Source organism: Macrobrachium nipponense, chromosome 31, assembly GCF_015104395.2.
Source record: "Macrobrachium nipponense isolate FS-2020 chromosome 31, ASM1510439v2, whole genome shotgun sequence".
NCBI lineage: Eukaryota > Metazoa > Arthropoda > Malacostraca > Decapoda > Palaemonidae > Macrobrachium > Macrobrachium nipponense.
Window position 1 is genome coordinate 46,008,076 of NC_061093.1, and position 21,077 is coordinate 46,029,152.

The 21,077-nt window shown below is 35.9% G+C and overlaps 1 protein-coding gene across 11 annotated transcripts in view; it reads right to left on the minus strand.

The window, feature by feature from the left end:
* Positions 1-21,077, minus strand: part of LOC135206942 (adenylate cyclase type 1-like) — a 352,691-nt gene that overhangs the window by 108,192 nt on the left and 223,422 nt on the right. For all 11 annotated transcript variants that reach the window (XM_064238463.1, XM_064238460.1, XM_064238457.1 and 8 more), the window contains 3 exons: positions 19,525-19,627; positions 15,890-16,164; positions 12,643-12,763 (listed from right to left, as the gene is read on the minus strand). In XM_064238463.1, coding sequence (XP_064094533.1) covers positions 12,643-12,763; positions 15,890-16,164; positions 19,525-19,627 — 499 coding nt within the window. The remainder of the gene's footprint in view (positions 1-12,642; positions 12,764-15,889; positions 16,165-19,524; positions 19,628-21,077) is intronic.

A 21,077-nucleotide genomic window follows, 5' to 3' on the forward strand; every position in this document is an offset into this window, starting at 1 on the left:
CATGAGATGCTTCTCTCTTATTGGACAGCATCCCTCCCATCATGCATCTTACGTGGTGGCGTTCCTTCGCTCGATCACTTCGCACCCAAAGCTTTATTGTACACATGCGGCATTCGTTCGGTCCAACAATTTCGTTTTGTATCGTAAATTCGTTAGTGATTTCATTGTGCTACTTTATCGTGTTGTGAGAACCTAATTAGTGTACGTACTACATACGTAACTTAATTACGTACAGTACATATAGTCATGGGTCCCAAGAAAGTTGCTGAAGTTCACAGAAACAAGAGAATGCTTTCTATGGAGACAAAGATGGAGATAATAAAAAAGTATGAAGCTGGCTTGCGGTTGTGTGTGATCGCTAAGGAATACGACCGAAATCCGTCGATGATAGGCACCATCCTTAAGCAGAAGGAAGCCATCAAAGCAGCTACACCTTCCAAGAGCGTGACTATTTTGTCCAACAAGAGGAGCCATGTGCATAATGAAATGGAAAGGCTGCTTCTTGTATGGATCGAGGACAAAGAAATCGATGGCGATACGATAACCGAGACGGCAATCTGCCAGAAGGCCAGCGCTATTTTCGGCGATTTGATTGCCCAAGCCGAAGACGACGGCAGAGAGGGGACATCAACAGCAACCCCAGAGTTCAAGGCTTCTCATGGGTGGTTTGAAAAATTCTGTAAACGGACTGGCATCCATTCGGTGGTGAAGAAATTGAAATCACGTAAAGTATATAAAAGTAAAAATAAAAAAAAAGTGAAAATAAATTTTATTTTAAGTTTTATGTAAAGTTAAGTGTTACAGTTTTGTTAATGTGTTTTGTAAAGTTTAGTTTGTTTTTCTGACATTTTTTTATGTTTCGTAAAGTTAAGTGTACGTATCTGCCGTTTGTCCTCCTCCTCCTCCTCTGCCGCCACTTTCGGAGATAGCCTCACTCGAAAGGTAAGCTTCCACATTTTACGTTACAGTAATAATATTTCTTGTACACTAATATACACTTTATTTACAGGTTTTGCATTTTTATTCTTAATTTAGGTATTGAATGGTCCAAATTGTCATAGTATTTCATTGTTTATAGGTCAATTTAGCTTTATTATGAAATTTACTGGAGTGTTTTTGGAGGGCTTGGAACGGATTAGCCATTTTACATGTAAAATATGGTCCAAGATACGAAAAACTCATGATACGAAAGGCGCCTCGGAACGGATTAATTTTGTATCTCGAGGTACTACTGTATATATATATATATATGAATAATTATCACATCAAACCGTGATTCATTTATATATCATTCGAGCTACATATGTCCTTTAATATCTAAATTCGCTCTACCTCGGAATTGATATATTTTCATATAAGTACCGAAGAGGAATTTTTTAGTTGATATAATTTTGTCCCCCCATGGGATCGAACCACCGTCCAAGTGGACGAGAACGAAATCAGGACAGACAGTGACACTATCCAATCAGCCAACAGAAACGCTATAAGTTTACATTGATTCTGACATTACAAATCACCCTCAAACTCGGTGCTTTCGTAATTAGAATCGATATGAAACCCCGTCTACCATGTTAGCCAATTCGAGCGTTTGACCCACGTAGCCTTTTGTTATGAATAATTATCACATCAAACCGTGATTCATTTATATATCATTCGAGCTGCAAATGTCCTTTAATATCTAAATTCGCTCTACCTCGGAATTGATATATTTTCATATATGTACCGAAGGGCAATTTTTTAGTTGATAATAATTTCATCCCCCCATGGGATCGAAACGAAATCAGGACAGACAGTGACGCTATCCAATCAGCCAACAGAGACGTTGTAAGTTTATATCGATTCTGACCTTACAAATCACCCTCGAACTCTGTGCTTTCATAATTAGAATCGATATGAAACCCCGTCTACCATGTTAGCCAATTCGAGCGTTCGACCCACGTAGCCTTTTGTTATGAATAATTATCACATCGTACCGTGATTCATTTATATATCATTTGAGCTACAAATGTCCTTTAATATCTAAATTCGCTCTACCCTGGAACTGATATATTTTCATATATGTACCGAAGGGGAATTTTTTAGTTGATAATAATATCAATTCCGAGGTAGAGCGAATTTAGATATTAAAGGACATTTGTAGCTCGAATGATATACAGTAGTACCTCGAGATACGAAAGGCTCTACTTACGAAAAACTCGAGATAAGAAAGCCAATGCGAAAAATTTTACTGCTCTACATACAAAAAGTTTTCAAGATACGAAAGGTTGTTGCTGTAAAGTCCCGAGATTCGCCCGGGCCACCGAGAACAATTTTAAAACTCCCGCGCCGCCAACTGAGTAAACTCGCCACCATCCTCCTGCTCTCCCATTGGTTCCTGATGCTAGTCACCCTATAAGGTACTGCTCTCCTATTGGTCAGCATCTACCCCTTGTGCTTCAAGTATTCTATTGGTAAAAGGATGCTGTAAATTGAAAAACTTATTCATGCAATACATTTAATACATTAGGTAAAGATAGAATAAAGAATAGAAATGAATGGTTATTATACTGTTTTTGGTAGTTTCAGTAGTTGAAGAGAGATAATAAAAATTTATGGCTTACTGGTGTAAAACAGTGATTGCTTGTCGATCATTCGATACTCGTAAGTGCTGGATGTAAACAGACGTTGGAAGTTTTTTTTTTTTTTTTTTTTTTTTTTTATTATAGTTAATGGTTACTTAATAATTATTTGAAATAAGTACATGCAATACATTTAATAAAAGAAATTGTGAATTAGATATCATAAAATATAAAATAAATCAGACTGCCAACAAATACGTATTTTTTAGAATTCTTCTTCTGTTTCATTATTACGTTACGTATACGTATGTTTCATTATAACTCTCAGTAACTTGGTATCTCCATTAGGTAAAGATAGAATAAAGAATAGAAATGAATGGTTATTATACTGTCTAGTAGTTTCATTAGTTGAAGACAGATACTAATGACAATTTATGGCTTACTGTGTGCTAGGAAAAATGATTGCTTGGCGCTCGTTCGATACTCATAAGACGGGTAAGAGCTGAATGTAAACAATCGATTGGAAGGTTTGTTTTTTGTTTGTTTGTGTATTATAGTTAATGATTAATTAATAATTATTTGAAATGAGTACATACTGATTATTTATACATTTTATTGGCATATTCTAAGCTTTTAGCTCTTAGGTGTAGATGTCAGAATCATAGACTTGGCTACAGTAGCAACCGCTAACATAGGCTAGGCTTATTGCTAAGGGACATATGCTAAAGTCCTAATATATGCAGTAAAAATGGGGTTGAACATTACATGCAGTTGAATATTACTCAAGTATGTACAGTATTTTGCCTTTTTGGAGTCATATTTCTTCCGTCGTAACCCTAGAACATGTGTTTTAGGCCTGGAAATATAATTTTCTGGGGTGTTTTTGGAGGGCTTGGAACGGATTAGCCATTTTACATGTAAAGTGTTCCAAGATACGAAAAACTCATAATACGAAGGCCGCCTCGGAACGGATTAATTTCGTATCTCGAGGTACCACTGTATAAATGAATCACGGCTCGATGTGATAATTATTCATAACAAAAGGCTACGTGGGTCAAACGCTCCAATTGGCTAACATGGTAGACGGGGTTTCATATCGATTCTAATTACGAAAGCACCGAGTTCGAGGGTGATTTGTAAGGTCAGAATCTACATAAACTTATAGCGTCTCTGTTGGCTGATTGGATAGCGTCACTGTCTGTCCTGATTTCATTCCCGTCCACTTGAACGGTGGTTCGATCCCATGGGGGGACGAAATTATCATCAACTAAAAAATTGCCCTTCGGTACATATATGAAAATATATCAATTCCGAGGTAGAGCGAATTTAGATACTAAATGACATTTGTAATAAATATATATATATAATAATATATATATATATATATATATAATATATATTATATATATATATCCTATATATATATATATAATATTATATATATATATATATATATATATATAATATATATATATCTATATAGATATATATAAACATAATATATATATATATATTATTATAGTATATAATATATATATATATTACATATATATATATATATATTATATATATATATATATATATATATACATTACCATAGAATATATACATATATATATATATACATATATATATATATATATTATATATATACATATATATGATATATATAAAATATATATATATATATATATATATATATATATATACACACATATATATATTATATATATATATATATATATATATATATATATATATATATATATATATAATATATATATATATATATCATATATATATAATAATAATAATTATATATATTATATATAATAATATATATATATATATATAATATATTATAACATATATATATATACATATATATTATATATATATATATATATATATATATATCTATATATATATATATATATATATATATGACTATGTAGTCTTTTTTTTTTCTAACAGAGAACACAAGATTGCAAGAAGGTAGTCTTTCCATGCAATCACCATCTGGATCTTTAAAAATATATATATGTATCAACTAACCATCACACGACTTAATGAAGCAGCAAGATTTAGTGCGGCATTCCTACTCGCAATTTAGAGATTGTATCCACCTGCTAACAAAAACAGCCATAGTGACTAAAAAAGTATTTGGATAGTTAACTAAATGCACTAGTTATTTACCTTACCTATATACTTAAACTCTATCATTACATATTCTAACTTTTACTATATACCTATAATCGTTAAAAGCATTGATCCTTTAACCCATTACCTTGTCCAAAGTCTAAGTTTTTACTGCTCTTCATTTTCTTTTGTTGTTGTGAAGAGCAATCTTCCCTAATTCACCAATTACTGTATTTTCATTTTATTTTCATGACTAAATAGTATGTACATTATTATAAAAAAATTATTTACTAATTTTCAAATATCAATATTAAAGTCGTAACACGGAATGTACTATATAAAAAAACTATGTTCACCCCATACCTCTAGTTCCTCATTGGACAAGTGGTTTTCACAGTCAGCCACCAATCCGGTGGTCTAAAGTTTGATTCTCGGCCCGGCCAACGCGGAATCAGAGGAATTTATTTCTGGTAATAGAAATTTATTTCTCGATATAATGTGGTTCGGATCCCACAATAAGCTGTAGGTCCCGTTGCTAGGTGACCAATTGGTTCCTAGCCATGCAAAAATATCTAATTCTTCAGGCCAGCCCTAGGAGAACTGTTAATCAGCTCAGTGGTCTGGTTAAACTAAGATATACTTAACTTAACCCCATCTCTCTCTCTCTCTCTCTCTCTCTCTCTCTCTCTCTATGATGACACACTATTGATTGAAGGGGTTGGAAGTAGGCAATGATAAAGCTTGTAGCTTGATCCTTTGGTATGTACTGTCACTAGTGTGAGTTACTAATTCTCAAATATTAATATCAATTAATTCGAGAGTATTTTTATGCATATATAATATGTATGTTTAGTTGTTTTGTATGATAAATATGACATTCCTATCATAAAATAAAGTTTTATATATACTTACCCAGTATAATTACATAGCTATTCATTTCACACATAGCAGCCAATATTCAAATTTTGCAGGTAGCACTTTGATTGCTCAGTGCAAGTATAAAGTGCTGCCTCCTAATGGCAATATTATGAATGACTTAGCTAACCACCTCATTCTGTTTTATGCCTAATGTCCATCAGATGGGAGGATTTAATAGAGCTACTTTAGGTGGATACTGCCTCTTATTGGTGCTCATAGTGGTGTGGCATTATAGCCAAGGGTCACCTCCTACTTAGGGGGAACCTTTGCAGTGAGGGAAAAACTCCTACGGCTGGCAAAGCGTGATCGGTACCGCCCCTTGCCCTAGCTGCAGCACCAAAATAAAAACACCAGACAAAACTAACACCTTCACTGAAATAAAACTGCAACCCATCCACTGAGAATGGCGGGTGGTCCAGATATGTTGTAACCCCTAGTTGAAAAGGTGAAGAGATAGCAGGAAAACATCCTGTGCATCCTTCTGCAATGCATATCAGTCACTGAAAATGGTCTCGAGGTATTGGAAAACTTTCACACTGTTTAAGCTTTCATAAAAAGAGTAAGAAGTAACGATTGCTTACACTTCTGATAGGTCGATAGTAGAATAGACGTAAAAAGCACAGTATAGCTTCTGAAAACAAAGGAGGTAGAGGCTGTTCTGATGCCCTTAGCTTCACTTCAAAGTAGGCAAAATGCACACCAAAAAACTGCCATATAGTGTTGCCATGACAAAGGCTAGTCAAGAAATGAGAGCAATGACCTCGAGTTGACTGTCCAACTGACAGTTCTACTCTTTACATGTTGACACTTATCTGTCGAATGGTCGTGGGTGGACAGGTAAACCTGAGCGTGAATACCCGGCCTTAAAAGGCTCATAACAAGAAGCTGATACTGAAGAAGAGTTAAGCACCAGCCAGTTGAAAGAGCGGAGGCAGGTATTCGATTAGAAACTGGCTTTTGAGAAAGAACAGCAGCGTGTTCTTTGAAAACCGCACATATCCGTCAGGATGCCTTTCCAGTGGCTGACTAACACTGCAACCCCCTCAAAACGCCTTTTCAGCGGCTATCTGCCGATACCTGGGAATAGACTACAGGTTTGACAGAGGGGCTACTATTGGGGGCAACCCTCTTGGACTGCCAGTAGTATAGTTGTCGACTTACGACCTATGCGAGTTACGTCTGATGGACTTTACGACCACTCGTAACAGGACAATGGCGTACAACAGTTTTTCCCCCAGCTTCCGCCTCTCCACACACTCAGCTCGCTGCACTGCTGCTGCTCACTCAGTGTAAACAGCATCCCGGATCCTCCGTGTCTGTTTACATATATCTTGTGTTTTAGATAATTTTTTAAAATGTCTGCCAAGAGGAAATTGTCTTTAACTACTCCTCAGCCTGCCAAGAAGGAAATAAAGGCCATTGACATGGACACAAAAATGACAGTGATAAAACAGTTTGAAGGAGGAAAGAAAGTTAATGTGATCGCACATGATATGAAGTTATCCCACTCTACTGTCTACGATTTTGAAAGACAAAGAAAGGATTCGTGAAGCTGTGAAAGGTTCTGCACCTATGCGATCGACTGTGATTACAAAGCAACATACCGGGCCTATCCATGAAATGCAAAAATTGTTGAATGTTTGGATGGAAGATCTGGATGGAAGATCAAATTAAAAAACAAATACTGTTAAGCCTTTTTACTGTGCAGACGAAGGCTAGAAGTCTGTTTCAGACTTTGAAGGAACGTGCTGGAGAAGACTACAAACAAGAATTTTTGGCAAGTGTTGGCTGGTTCAAGAGATTCAAAAACAGATTCGAACTGCATAATGTTTATGACAAAAATAAGAAACAAGCAATCCAGACAAAGCTCACCATATTTATAAAACGAACAACTCCTCCCGCCACACCGAGCGTTGCCCCAGCTGATAATGCCGACGAACCACAGTCAAGCATCAGTGATGCCAGCAGTCAATAAGTTTTTAATTTTTATTTACTAGTTTTCAACTGTATTTTTGTATGTACATACATCTGTTTTTTTGCATCTGTATTTTATATTTTTGTATGTTTTCCACAATAAACCAATTGTACTGTAGCAAGCAGTGTTTGAATCAAACCTGACAAACGTAGCAATAAGAAACAGTATGATGTGTAGAGAAATGGGTTTGACTTGAACTTCACAAAAGTATGTAACATATGACACAATGATGTGTAGAGAGACGGCACAAATGGTATAAAGATTTAAAGAAATCATAACAACTATGAAATATGATAGTGTCTAAAGAAAAATAAAAAGTTTGCAAAATTAATTATTTAAAGCAGCCTGACATCGCTCAATTAGGTAAGTAATGCAGGTATTGGTCTGAATCTGATTCCCATGTTGCGTCCAATTATTTTTGCTATGATATCATAGTCAGAATGCATTGAACATCCAAAATTGGCTAATAAATTACTGAATTATACCGTATATGCAGTAGTATACTGTAGGCTAGGCTACTGTATTCATAAATATGCATACGATATATGTACATACACGATAAAATCATCATTGTATGTGTACGCGAGGCTAACTTGTTAAATGTTATTCAATTTCTCTTTGTACTGAATTATTATAAGCAAATGTGCATTGAACCTAGAGAATTTGCTGAAATTAATAATGACTATGCCATATATGTATAAAGTATGCTGTGTAGTGTAGGCTAGGCTACTCTAGATGTAAAGATGGTACTGATTACCCTAGGGTAGGCTAGGTTAGCCTAATTTTCTTTCGGAAAATTAACATTGGCTGACTTATGTCCAAATCGATTTACGACTGGTTGGTCGGAACCAATTGCAGTCTTAAGTCGACAACTACCTGCATCTTCTCCCAAGTGCAGGGGAGCAGGACAGTGACTTTAGGTCTAGGAGATCTATGGGGCCAAATAGTCACCTCCTCCATACACCAGCCTTGTCCTTTTCCTTTATTTCCTTTAATACGTACACAGATGCATTGAATGTCAAATTGAACACACTCCCAATCGGATGCACTGTCAATGAAACAACTATAAACAACCTCTGTTACGCCAATGATATGGTTCTGATTTCCCCATCAGTGCAAGTTCTCCAACAACTCATCGACACTTGCCGCCAATATGCTGAGGAATTTGATATCATTTACAATAAAACCAAGACCCAGTGCATGTCGATGCTCCAGAGATCGCTTAAGCATATTGCAGAACCACAAATTTTCCACGGAAACCATCGGCTGGAATTTGTATATGAATTTCCATATTTGGGTCACATTATCACCGACAACCTAAAAGATACGGCAGACATTGAACAGAGGCGTCGTAAGCTATGTGCAACTGGCAACATGATTCCAAGGAGGTTTGCCTTCTGTCACCGAGAAGTGAAACTGCTGCTCTTCCACTCGTACTGCACCAGTATCTATGGGTGTTCCCTCTGGACAAACTATACCCGAGACAATGAAACGAATCACTGTTGTGCACAATGACATTTGAGATGCCTCACACACACTCCCAGCTACCACTCCGCCACACAGATGTTCATAGAAAACCACATGGACAATTTAAAAATCATTGTAAGGCAAACAATGTACAGTCTGGTAACCCGAGTGAGAAACAGCAGCAACTCGCTCATACAAAGCATCCTAAGGAGTGGAGCAAAAAGATCTAAATTGTGGGAAAGATGGGAAAATGAGGCATTTGTCCCCTAAATGACTTAATCTCTGTATTGGCAAGATGTCATCTGCAGATTCTGTCATTATTATTATATTTATTGCTGATATTTTACTTTTTCATTATTACTGTGAATCCTATAAAGGTAAAGTTTTAATTACATTCAATTTCTGTATTTAGCACTCTGGACCTGACTACTGTAACCACCTAAGGTCTCTAGCTGAAATTTAAGTTATATAATTTGTGCACTAACTGTTATAAACCTCAATGCATTTTTTTTCTCACCAATATTATTACTGTTATTACCAGTATTATGTTTATTATCTTTTATGCTACCTCATCTATTTTGTGGATAAGTGCCGATTATTCACTTTTTATATCATGTTGTCTCATGTATCTAGATTGTGTATGTTACTGTCTGTGTTTTGTATATTCCATGTATATGGCCCTGAGCTGAAATAAAGGATATTAGTATTATATTATTATTATTTATACAATAGTATTGGGAAAATGAAATTCTACAAATGTATGTTGTTTAGCACCAAGATTTTTTATGACTTCTTATAATCTACTGTGAAAGGATGACTTAATTTTTTCTCTCTTTCCATTAGCCACTTTTTTCAATGTTGAGAGCACTGTCCAGAAATCAGGTTGGATATGTTAAATCATAAAAAAAAGTTTTTATGAGATTTATCTTTTCATCTAATAAAGACATGGTTACAAAGTGTAAGGGAGCATAGGAAAAGATCTACTGTTATTTCTGATGTTTGAATTATGGTGTGAAGAGTAGTATTAATGTAACACTGGAAGTATGGTTTTTTTTTCTATAGATGGGGGGTTAGGGATCACAACCACCTGCTAATACTGAACATCTGTGAAATAATGGAACCCTCCCTGTAATAACACTTACATATAACTGCCTATTTCAAGCTAATCAGCATCAAGGAAAGCTAGTACCCTGCTGTGTGATTGGCTCCTTTCAACCCTTCCAGCCAACAGCTGTCATCATGGAGAGAGAGAGAGAGAGAGGAGAGAGAGGGAGAGAGGAGAGAGAGCGAGAGAGAGAGAGAGAGAGAAGAGAGAGAGGAGACGAGAGAGAGAGAGAGAGAGAGAGAGAGAGAGAGAGAGAGAGAGAGAGAGGTGAAAACTTTACGAAACACATTAACAAATACTTCTTGATTATCTCCATCTTCGTCTCCATAGAAAGCATCCTCTTCTTTCCGTGAACTTCAGCAACATTCTTGGGACCCGTGGCTAATAATGTAAGTAATTAAGTTCACACACACAATAATATAACTTACAGTACAAAAAAAGCGAAAGCACTGACAAATTTACATCAACGAATGAAATCTACGTGAACGAACGAATTCCATGTGTGTACGATAACGCTGCCGAAACAAAATGGTCAAGGAACACCCTTACGTAGATACACGATGGGATAGATGCTGACGAGAGCAAGATCTTAAGGTGGTAACTAGCATCAAGAACCAATGGGAGAGCGGGAGGATGGTGGCGAGTCTATCGAGTTGGCAGCGCGCGGGTTTTAAAATTGTTCTCAGCGGCCTGGGCGAATCTCGAACTTTACAGTACACCCTTTCGCAACCTGAATTATTTTTGTACACAGAAGCAAAAAAATCTTCGTCTTTGCCTTCGTAACCTGGATTTTTCGTACGTAGGGACTTTCTTATGTAGGGGTATGACTGTATACCTTAAACTATTATCCTAAAACACTTTTAATATCATTTTAAAGTCATCTTAAACATTACCCTTAAAAATAAATGGATCATAGCTACATGTGGAAGCTAATAATACAGTTACCCCAAAAAGAGAGAGAGAGAGAGAGAGAGAGAGAGAGAGAGAGAGAGAGAGAGAGAGAGAGAGAGAGAGAGAGAGAGAAACTGTATAGTGTTGTGTAGTGGAGGAGGGGCTACTCATTCCCCGATGCTCCTAGATGACAGTACCTGTCCTGCTGGGATAAAACAGCGGACAGTTTTGGAATATATCTCTTCGCCCATTGTTAAAGGAACCAATGCCTGTTTGGCCAATTTGGGGCTAATAAGTAATATGTTCCTTAGTAGGTTAGGAGTTTGCTCCACACCTTCAAAATCTAGAACAATGGAGGAAAAGGGTATATCATCCTCCACTTGTTCCAGTCTTGTAGGAGGGCATCTCTTGCTGTTGCTTGCCTGACAGTTTGTGATTCTCATAAGTGGCAAACTGGTCCACTTCCATTTGTGGAAGCATGTTGGCTATTTTCTGAAAAAGACTGGTTGTCTAACCCCACTCTGTTGAAGCTCTTGTTTTCTTTGATAGGGAGTCTACTATTACATTGAGACCCCCCGTAAGGTGAATTGCAGACAAGTACCACTTCCTTGCTTACCCCATCGAAGGATGGCTAGCATTACTATATTGACAGGAGTTGAGTATCATCCTGAACTCTTAATGTAGGATATTGCAGTCATGTTGTCTAGAACCAACCAAATGTTTCTCCTCTGGAGGTTTGAGTGTTTTGAGAGACAAAAAGACAGCAATCAGCTCCAGGAAATTGATGCGACAATTCCTGAGTAGCTGAACACCTCCCTGCCACCTGACAATCCTCCCAACCTGTCAATAAGGAATCTGTGTGTACTGTCATTCATACAGACTGAGGAGTCAGGGTGACCTGTATCTCAAGAATTCCTCTCGGGATCAAGGGCGAAGTATATCCCCAACTTTTTTTATCTTTTGATAAGGTCGGTCTTGCATCTTTTTTGTTGCATGAGACAGTAAGAATTTGTTCACATTCATTTGTTGTTCATTATTGGGGTTATAATTAACAAAAAAATATTATGAACTCATTCTTGAATTGAAGGTACACTGAAAACATGGAATATGACTTCCCAAACAAAATTGTACACTTTCAATGACCTCAAATCTAAAAACATCACAATGTAAGATACAATATAGATAACTAATGAAGGCAATACAGTTTTCTATTGCAACTTATTCATAACACAATATCAAACTTGGGCCTACTGTAGATGGGATGGTCCAAAGAGATGAAGGATACTGACATAAAAGTCCAGCTGGTGAAAGGAGAAGGGGAGGAAAGAAAGAGGAATACTATACCCACCTGACCCTCCCTCCAAAAAATGTAAACTATTACACACTTTCACCTCCTTACCAAACTTAGTATGTAATAGGTTATATAAAGTAGTATCCATATAATGCGCATGATAAATGTTAAAATGTACTTTTGAATAATTCAATAGTTACAACGAGACATTTCTGAACTTTGAATGATCACAGAAAATATTCTGTGCCATTAATAGAAACAATTTGCAATGACTTAAGAAACCTTTTTTATAACATACCTGACACTGCCACAAAAAATCAAGACGAGCTGTCCATTCAACTTGGCGGCCATGTGCTATAACAGCTAACAAAAACAGAATTATATACACTACTCCCAAAACTTCAGTTGGAACCAGTGCCCTGAAAAAATAAAGTACTTAACATCGTGAAAAAAAATATAAATTTTCATAATAAAATTTACTATTTGGATGCTTCCCTACTGTTAAAGATAGCTGATATCTCCACGCCAAATGGTGAGTCGGCATTCCTACAAAAGAAGAAGATATAAAGGCTAACCTCAAATGACTGTCTAGTACAGCTGTTCTCCCACCAGATGTCTTTTGAATACTCCTCGACAGCCACAAAGTATAGTGGGGAGGTTGGGCAGGATCTACTTTAACAGTTGGTAAGTATCCAATTCATAAATTTTAGTAGGAAAATTTATATTATTGGGATGAATCTTACCTACTGTTAAAGAATGCTTATTCCCACATTGCAAAGAGGAAGGTGGGTCAAAAGCTAAACAAAATCCCTATAGCTAATCGAGCTAAGGGTTTCTTGCATAAAACATTAAGGATTCTTACTTGATCTGGAATCCTTTCTGGATCTTACTGCCATCAGAATTGGATTCCATTCAGAAGTAAGGCTTTCATATGTGTGAGTCAAAGAGTAGCCTTGTGGAGAAAATTGCTTCAATTTAGCCAGAATGAAACGGAAGTGGTATGAAGAAACCCTTGTGCCATGGTGCAAAAGCCCCAAAAATGAGTCAACTAAAATGAAATACCTTTATAATATAAAAATATGCTCCTGTACTAAGTACTTTTAAGCTCTACCAAAATATGGATAGCTGGGATTTAAAACAAAGAACCTAATAGATTGCTTCTTCTTTGGTTCATGAAAAGGCTTTACCTGTTACTAGTAGCAGCCTTAGGTCTTTTAACAATTTTGGATGCACTTCTGTGTACTTGAGGTAGTGAGCAGCAAAAACCAAACTGCACTTCTACTGTGCCACATCAATCACATCATCAAGCAACAAAGTTATCATAAAACTAAATGAAGTCTCAACTGCTCTTCCAATAAAGGTAAAACGTATGGAACTAGTTTATCATGTGTTACCCTGTTCAAACATGTCACAGAAAACAAAATTCTTTTACAGACATTCTAGCTTTTCTAAAGCCACAAAAAAGGTTAACTTTGCCTCTTCAAGGCTTAACCAATCTAAATACATTCTACTTGTCCTTACATGACAGAGAAGTGTTTCCTGTTCTTTCTCCACCAAACAGGTTAAATCTGTAATCCTTACAGTTCTTGAAAAAACTATTATGTCTTAATATCCTTCTTGGCTCTAAGGCAAAAAAAGATAAAATAGCATTCTCTTTACAACAGCCTTGAGGAGAGTACTTGCTTACTCTTTTAATGGCTGAAAGTGCTAACAAGAAGAGTTTTCAATTACTTTAATGGAACTTGATTCCAGAGGCTCAAAAGGATCTGCAGATAAAATTTTAGAACTACTCGTTACGTCTAAATTCCAGAGAGAGATTGATAAAGAGTTCTAGCGGCTGCAATCTCAACTGATCTCAACACCCTAAGGTGCTGATCATTTGCCAGACCCAATTGCACTTGATGTGATATTGAGGAAGGAATGGCACTATAACCACTATAACTTCAAAAGCAGATAGTGAAAACTCTTACTGTACCTATGAAAATGTAGATACTTTGATGTCTGCTACTAGGTTACATGTTCTGAAAATTGCTCTAGAATGGCCCCCAGAGAATACACAAACCACTTCTACTGATACAAGGCCATAGTTGTTTCACCATCTGACTACAGACAGAATCCAACACACTTTTGCAAACCCCAATTTTCCCTTGACCCCTTTCTTCATTATCCCAAGTACTCTTATGATTAACTACCAAGTATTCTTGCAATCACAAGAATACTCATTCATACTCATAACATGTTCCTACTTCTTTCTGTCCTCCCAATTTAACTCACTCTTTCATGAACTCTCATTTTCTATATTTTCTGTCTACATAGGAAATATTAAGTAGGTATTTTTGTCAACAGATGGCACTGTGCCTTGCTTACTTTATGAACTCACTGCAGACATAATTACATATTAATAATACTACTAGCTATTACCTACATAATCAATCCTATCAGTGCTAACAACCTCATTACTAGATACCAACGATGGTAAAAATTGAATACAGTGAAGATTTACATTTACCAAAAATGATCTTTTGGGTAATACATTAAACAAGACACACAGCATAAAAAAATGAGAGGCAGAATAACGCCACTCAAGAACCACCCCTCACAGGGCAGTCCTAAACTCGGGCTACAGATGAGCAAGGGCATCAACACCTTACCTCTTGCAAGGGAATGTGACAATGATTGCAAACTATGTGGGGATCCAGAATAGTTCTCTGACATGAATTCAGACAAATCTTTTACTGGCTAAAATAAGGTTTATGTCCTATTCTAACCTCTCAATGTGCTTTTCCTGAACTGAAAGGGAACTGGAAGGCAGAGCTGAAGACGAAGGAAGGAATAAGCCACAGACCAAGAAAAAACAAAGGACCCGGAAAAAGGGGAGAAATGACAGGTCTATGATCTGATCTAACTACTTACTTTCACAGACTATCTGCTTCCCTTCTCTTCCTATACTTACAAACTTTAGCATACAGTCCTTCAAAATTTTTTATATAATACCTCTGCAGCCAGCACAGTGTCCATAAATCTTAAAAATCAACATCTTGCTAAGAGAGTAATCATTCTTTCAGAACCTAACATTCTTAGCCTTGATTCCAGTGGAAGGCATCAGACAAAAAATACATGTACAGCTAAAACCATGACATAACAACATAAGCATATACACAATAAAAGCAAGTAGAATTCTGACAAGAGCTAAATCCTAACACACCTGGTGGAGAACAGTGAACTAGGAAGTCATCCAGGACCAGCCATTTGATCTTCTTTGGTTTGAATACTGACTCACCTATCAGCATGGAGAAATAAGCTATCTTAACAGCAAGTTACAATCATCCCAAATAATTAGTTTTCATTTAAAACTAAAAATTCATGAAAGGAATCCTAAAATATATGCTAAAAGTATAAGATAAACAGATTCACACTATATTCACTATTTTAACACACTGGTGCAAATTTTATATAATAAATTTACTCAGTAAGTTCAAATCAATGTATGCATATCCATATATATCAGTAACAACAGTATCACTTAAATCTCAAAAAATTCTTACCCAACTCGTATGTCATAACAAGTGAAAAGGCTAAGATGGGTTATAAAAATAAGCAATGAATACACAGTAGCCATTGACACTAAAAGAAGCATCTTGACCAACACAGGGAGACGAAGAAAAACTGCCACTGCCATAAAACCCACAATGCAAGAAAGGGGAATGTATTCTGGAAGTGGACACCAAAGATTACGGACAAATTCTTGTGGTCCTACACGGGTAGGAGTCAAGTCCGTGACGTTGGTAACACATGGAACTTGAGGTAATTCACACGTAAACTGTAAAACAACATGAAAAGAAGATAAAACAAAATTTTGACATTACTGTACAACAAATTACTACTACAAATACTGCAGACACATTTCAAAACAATTTATAAAACCAGTAAAACCTAAGTATGTACAGTAAAAAGAAAGTCATTTTAAAACTACGAATATAGCTAATAAACACCACTTGCATGACACACTGCAGATTGCACTTAGCATTCTTTGCTGCATCTCATCAGTCCCAAATTACAATTGCACTGCTTTTTTATTTTTATTTTTAGCTAAATTTCTTTTATTCTCTTCCCTTTTAACAATCCAATTCCATGAACTTCTCCTGACCCCATTTCATCTCTCATTTCAAAACAAATTCTTTGAGTGAGCCTCATGAGAGTCTGGAAACAATACTAAGTGATCATATTATTATTATTATTATGATTATTATGATTATTATTATTATTATTATTATTATTATTATTATTGATTATTATGATTATTATTATTATTATATATAATAATAATCATAATAATCATAATAATAATAATAATAATAATAATAATAATAATAATAATAATATAATAATAATAATAATCAAAATCATAATCATAATCATAATAATAATCATAATAGTTGTTTCCACAATATTAAATTTTCACAGTCTTCTCTAGTCATCTTATAATCTTCTCTTCATCAGCACATAGCTGGTATATCGAGTTTTCTATGGACCTACCAAGATTTCTGTTGTCTTAGGTTTATTCCTTCTAACATTTCGGCAGCACACTGGCCACACTGGCAGTCATCTATGAGAGTACAAATGTGAATAAATTGGTAGTATGCATGATGCACAGGTATTGATAGTAAGTAGGTTTACAATTGGTAGGTTGGTTAGTAGGTTGAATTTTGATTAGTCATGGGTTGGTGACAAAATCTGTCCTGGAGGTGTTGTTATCTTCTGGGACTAACTGGTGTTGATGGCTGGAGGTAGGTATTGGCTCAGGTACCAACCACTGGTGCGCATCAGGTGCACTCTCTCATGATAACGTTTGGTGTTGGCTGATTTTTCATATCTTTCCTTATGATGGTGGCAGAAATTCCGTTTCTTTCACCATGTTAATAAATGAAATTGGCCAACACCACACTGTTTCATGAAAAAAGGGAGAAGATGGATGAGAGAGAGAGAGAATAGAGAGAGAGAGAGAGAGAGAGAGAGAGAGAGAGAGAGAGAGAGAGAGAGAGAGAGAGAGAGAGAGAGCACCGGGATACCGACAGCATGTCATCTGGAAGGCCTATTATACCAACCATACTTGGGGGGGGGGGGATTACCTGAGGCAACGCCCACCTCCAGCAAGCAATACCAGTTACGCCCAGAAGATCACATCCCCTCTGGGACAGAGGCTAATCAAAATTCAACACCAATGTAAAAACCATGCCTACTGTAAATACCTGAGCTTCATGTATCCCAGCTCAATTGCTTTTGCACTGTCATAGATTACCACCAGTGTGCTGTCGACACATTAGAGGAAATATACCCAAGACAGCAGAAATCTTTATATATTATGTCCTTAGGAAACTTGATATACCATCTACATGCTGATGAAAAGATTGTCAGAAATCTTTATATATTATGTCCTTAAGAAACTTGATATACCATCTACATGCTGATGAAAAGATTGTAAGACAAATACAGAAGACTCAATGAAACTTAAATACCGTGGAAACGGCTATAAGTGTCACTGCCCTTAGAGGTGATTACCCTATCAGCATCAACTGAAGTAGATATTCAAACACATTTATCACATTTAACTTTACTATTTTAATTTTTAACAATACTACAAAATTTGAAAATACATACTATATAACTTTAATTTTTAAAAATACTATATAATTTCAATGCTTATCAAAGCAACACTGGGGGTATTTGTGATTTGTTACTATACATGTACAGTGTTCCCACCGTATTCACGGGGGATGGGTAACAGATGGCCCCACGAAATAACTAGAACCTGCGAATAGTTGAAACCCCTATAAAATGCTTAAAACTGCTTATTTTGTTAGTTAAAACTCAAGAAAACCCCAGTAAAATTTTCACACCTAATTTTTTTAAATAGTTTTATCACTAACAGTGCATTTTATGATGAAATTGATAAAAAAACCAATAATTTGTGAATATTTCTCATAGAAAAATACCGTGAATAGACAAATTTTTTGTGAATAATGGGGGTATAAGTTCCAGAGAGAAATCCGCGAATACATGAGTCTGTGAATCTGGAGCCCGCAAATACGGGGGTTCAATGTACATCAGAACAAGTGTAGCTTCAAGTTACTATTACTAATGCTACTACAATTCCGTATATTACTGTTAATTCACATATGGCAGGCTATAGAGTTAGTTCTCGATTAAGTATAACACATAGATCTCTCTACTATGCATATTGAAATGCCTTAAGAACTTCATACAGCAATTTGATAAAATGAAAATGTTGATTCTGATAAAATTTCTTTCAGATCAGCTTCCAAAATCTAATACTATACAGTGGATCCCTGTATTCGTGGGGGATGGGTACCACACCCGCTCCCCCGCAAAAAGCTAAAAACCGTGAATACTTAAAACCCCACTAAAAACACTTTGTCCTGCCTAGTTTGATAGTTAAAACAAAAAAAGCTCACTAAAAATGCTTATACCCAAGTATTTTAATAGTTTTATCGCAACAAGTGCATTTAGGCATAAAAATTATATGAAAATATAGTAATTTGTGAATATTTCTCTATGAAAAATACTGCAAATAGGCAAATTTTCAGTGAATAATGAGTATACATGGGCTATAGAAAAATTCGCAAGCAGGCGAGTCCACGAATAGAGGGGGTCAAGTGAATACAGGTACATTCCCTGGTTATCGGCAGGGACTCAGTTCTTGGCAAGGTCCTGATAAGCGAAAACATTAACCGAAACTTGGTGATTTATGGCCTGATATCTGGTTCATGGCACCTCCTTTAGGTATATCATGGTGCCATAACTCTATTATTGGCACCTTATGGTGCTGATAACCAGAACTCGGCGCGTTGGCGCCATAAATCACTTCACAAGCCCATTAAACCGGATTGCCATTAACCAAGTCCGCCGATAACTGGAGACTGCCTCTATACTACAGTAATAATGTACAGTAATCATTTATAAGTATGATTAAAAATTTGTAAAAATATATGGTAATAATTTATATATCCAACAGTCATCATATTTCTCAGACGTGACCTTTATCCCTCCCCCTACAAGCTTTAATTTAGTTTTCCCACATTCAGTAACTCTATTTACTGATAATATATTACCAGCAAAATTTCTAACCACCCACAAATAAAATAAGTCTCAGATTCCTTACCGAGTTAACTTGTGCCATAACATATATAACTGTTATTGCCACAATAGTCAGAATCAGCCGAAGAACGAATCTTCTTGCTGGGTCCCATGTAGTTACTTTAAGCCTGTAATTTGCAAGAAGAAATATATGTACTATAAGGATATGCACAATAAAAAGCACCTATGAAAACTATGAAACAACAGCCATGTAAAATATACTGTATATTTCTGCGTATTAGACCTTTAAATACTAAAATTCACCCCTAAAAATTGGGGGTCGTCTTATACTACAATTCTAAAAATGACCTTGAATTCTAAGATGTGTATCATCAGTAGGCCAGCCTCAGTCTTGGTGCTATAGCCTTATCACCAACATACATGAAGATTCACATTATGAAATGAACTGATAATAAAGGTAATACGTAAAACCATTTTTACCTTATATATTATTGGCATATCTTCATAACAAATAGCCTATTGAGGAATAATTTTAAATCAATGAAACCAACTTTCATCTATGCGATCCAAGCTGAGAAAATGTAAACATAAGAGTTAGTTGGTTGCGCTCACAGCAACCTTTATTTTTTGGTAACCTTTGAGAAATGTCTATGATTGGGTAATTACAGTAGTAATAACATCTAGGATAACATAATATTCATTCTTCATTAAAAGCTTCATCACATATGCCACCACCATAGATATTCCAGTCTTGTTCTGGCGAGTTGACTTGTCTTCATTGTCACTATTGTACAAATCGTCTTTGGTACCGTACTATCAATGGCATTTTTAAATGGTTTTATGACACTTTCTATTTTCAGGTTCCCTCATGCATTTATACCAAAATCACAGCTAACATCAAGTGAGGCAGCACGCAAAGCTTCTGTAACTGTTTAGAACAATTCAGTCTTATGAACGATAATTATGTATGATAATTATCGTTCCTTATGGTATCGTTATTAGCGGTTGTTTGAGAATGGTGATGACATGTAAACAAAATAATGGTTGTATGAGACACATGATATAGAATTGGCTTTATTGAACTCAGCTTAGATAATTTAGGAAAGCAAGGAATGTATCTCTGAATTAAGTTCCATTTGGCAACTAAAGACAGTGAAAATATCGGTAAAATCCAATCAGTTGATTATCAAGGCTGTAAACAAAACCAGAATGCAAATGGTGCATCATCACTCCGTTTGTATATTTAATACGGTAATATACATGCAATATGATTGGATCCAGTAAAACAAGTCTTACTAAAATCATCATTATTCTCAATACAACTATTATTGGACTGTTGCAAGTGGATGTCTATCAGTGTAACAACCTAACTGAGGCAATAATCAACCTCTATCTCTCCATTTCATCGACTTTAAGACTAATGATACTCCTCCATCTTCCACTAAAAAATTCTGCTTTTTAGGATTCTGGATAAAGCGATTATTGTAAACATGTACAGGCGGTCCCCGGGTTACGATGGTTCCGGCTTACGACGTTCCGAGGTTACGACGCTTTTTCTTAAATATTCAATGGAAAAATCCGTCCTGGGTTACGACGCTTGTTCCGAGGTTACGACGC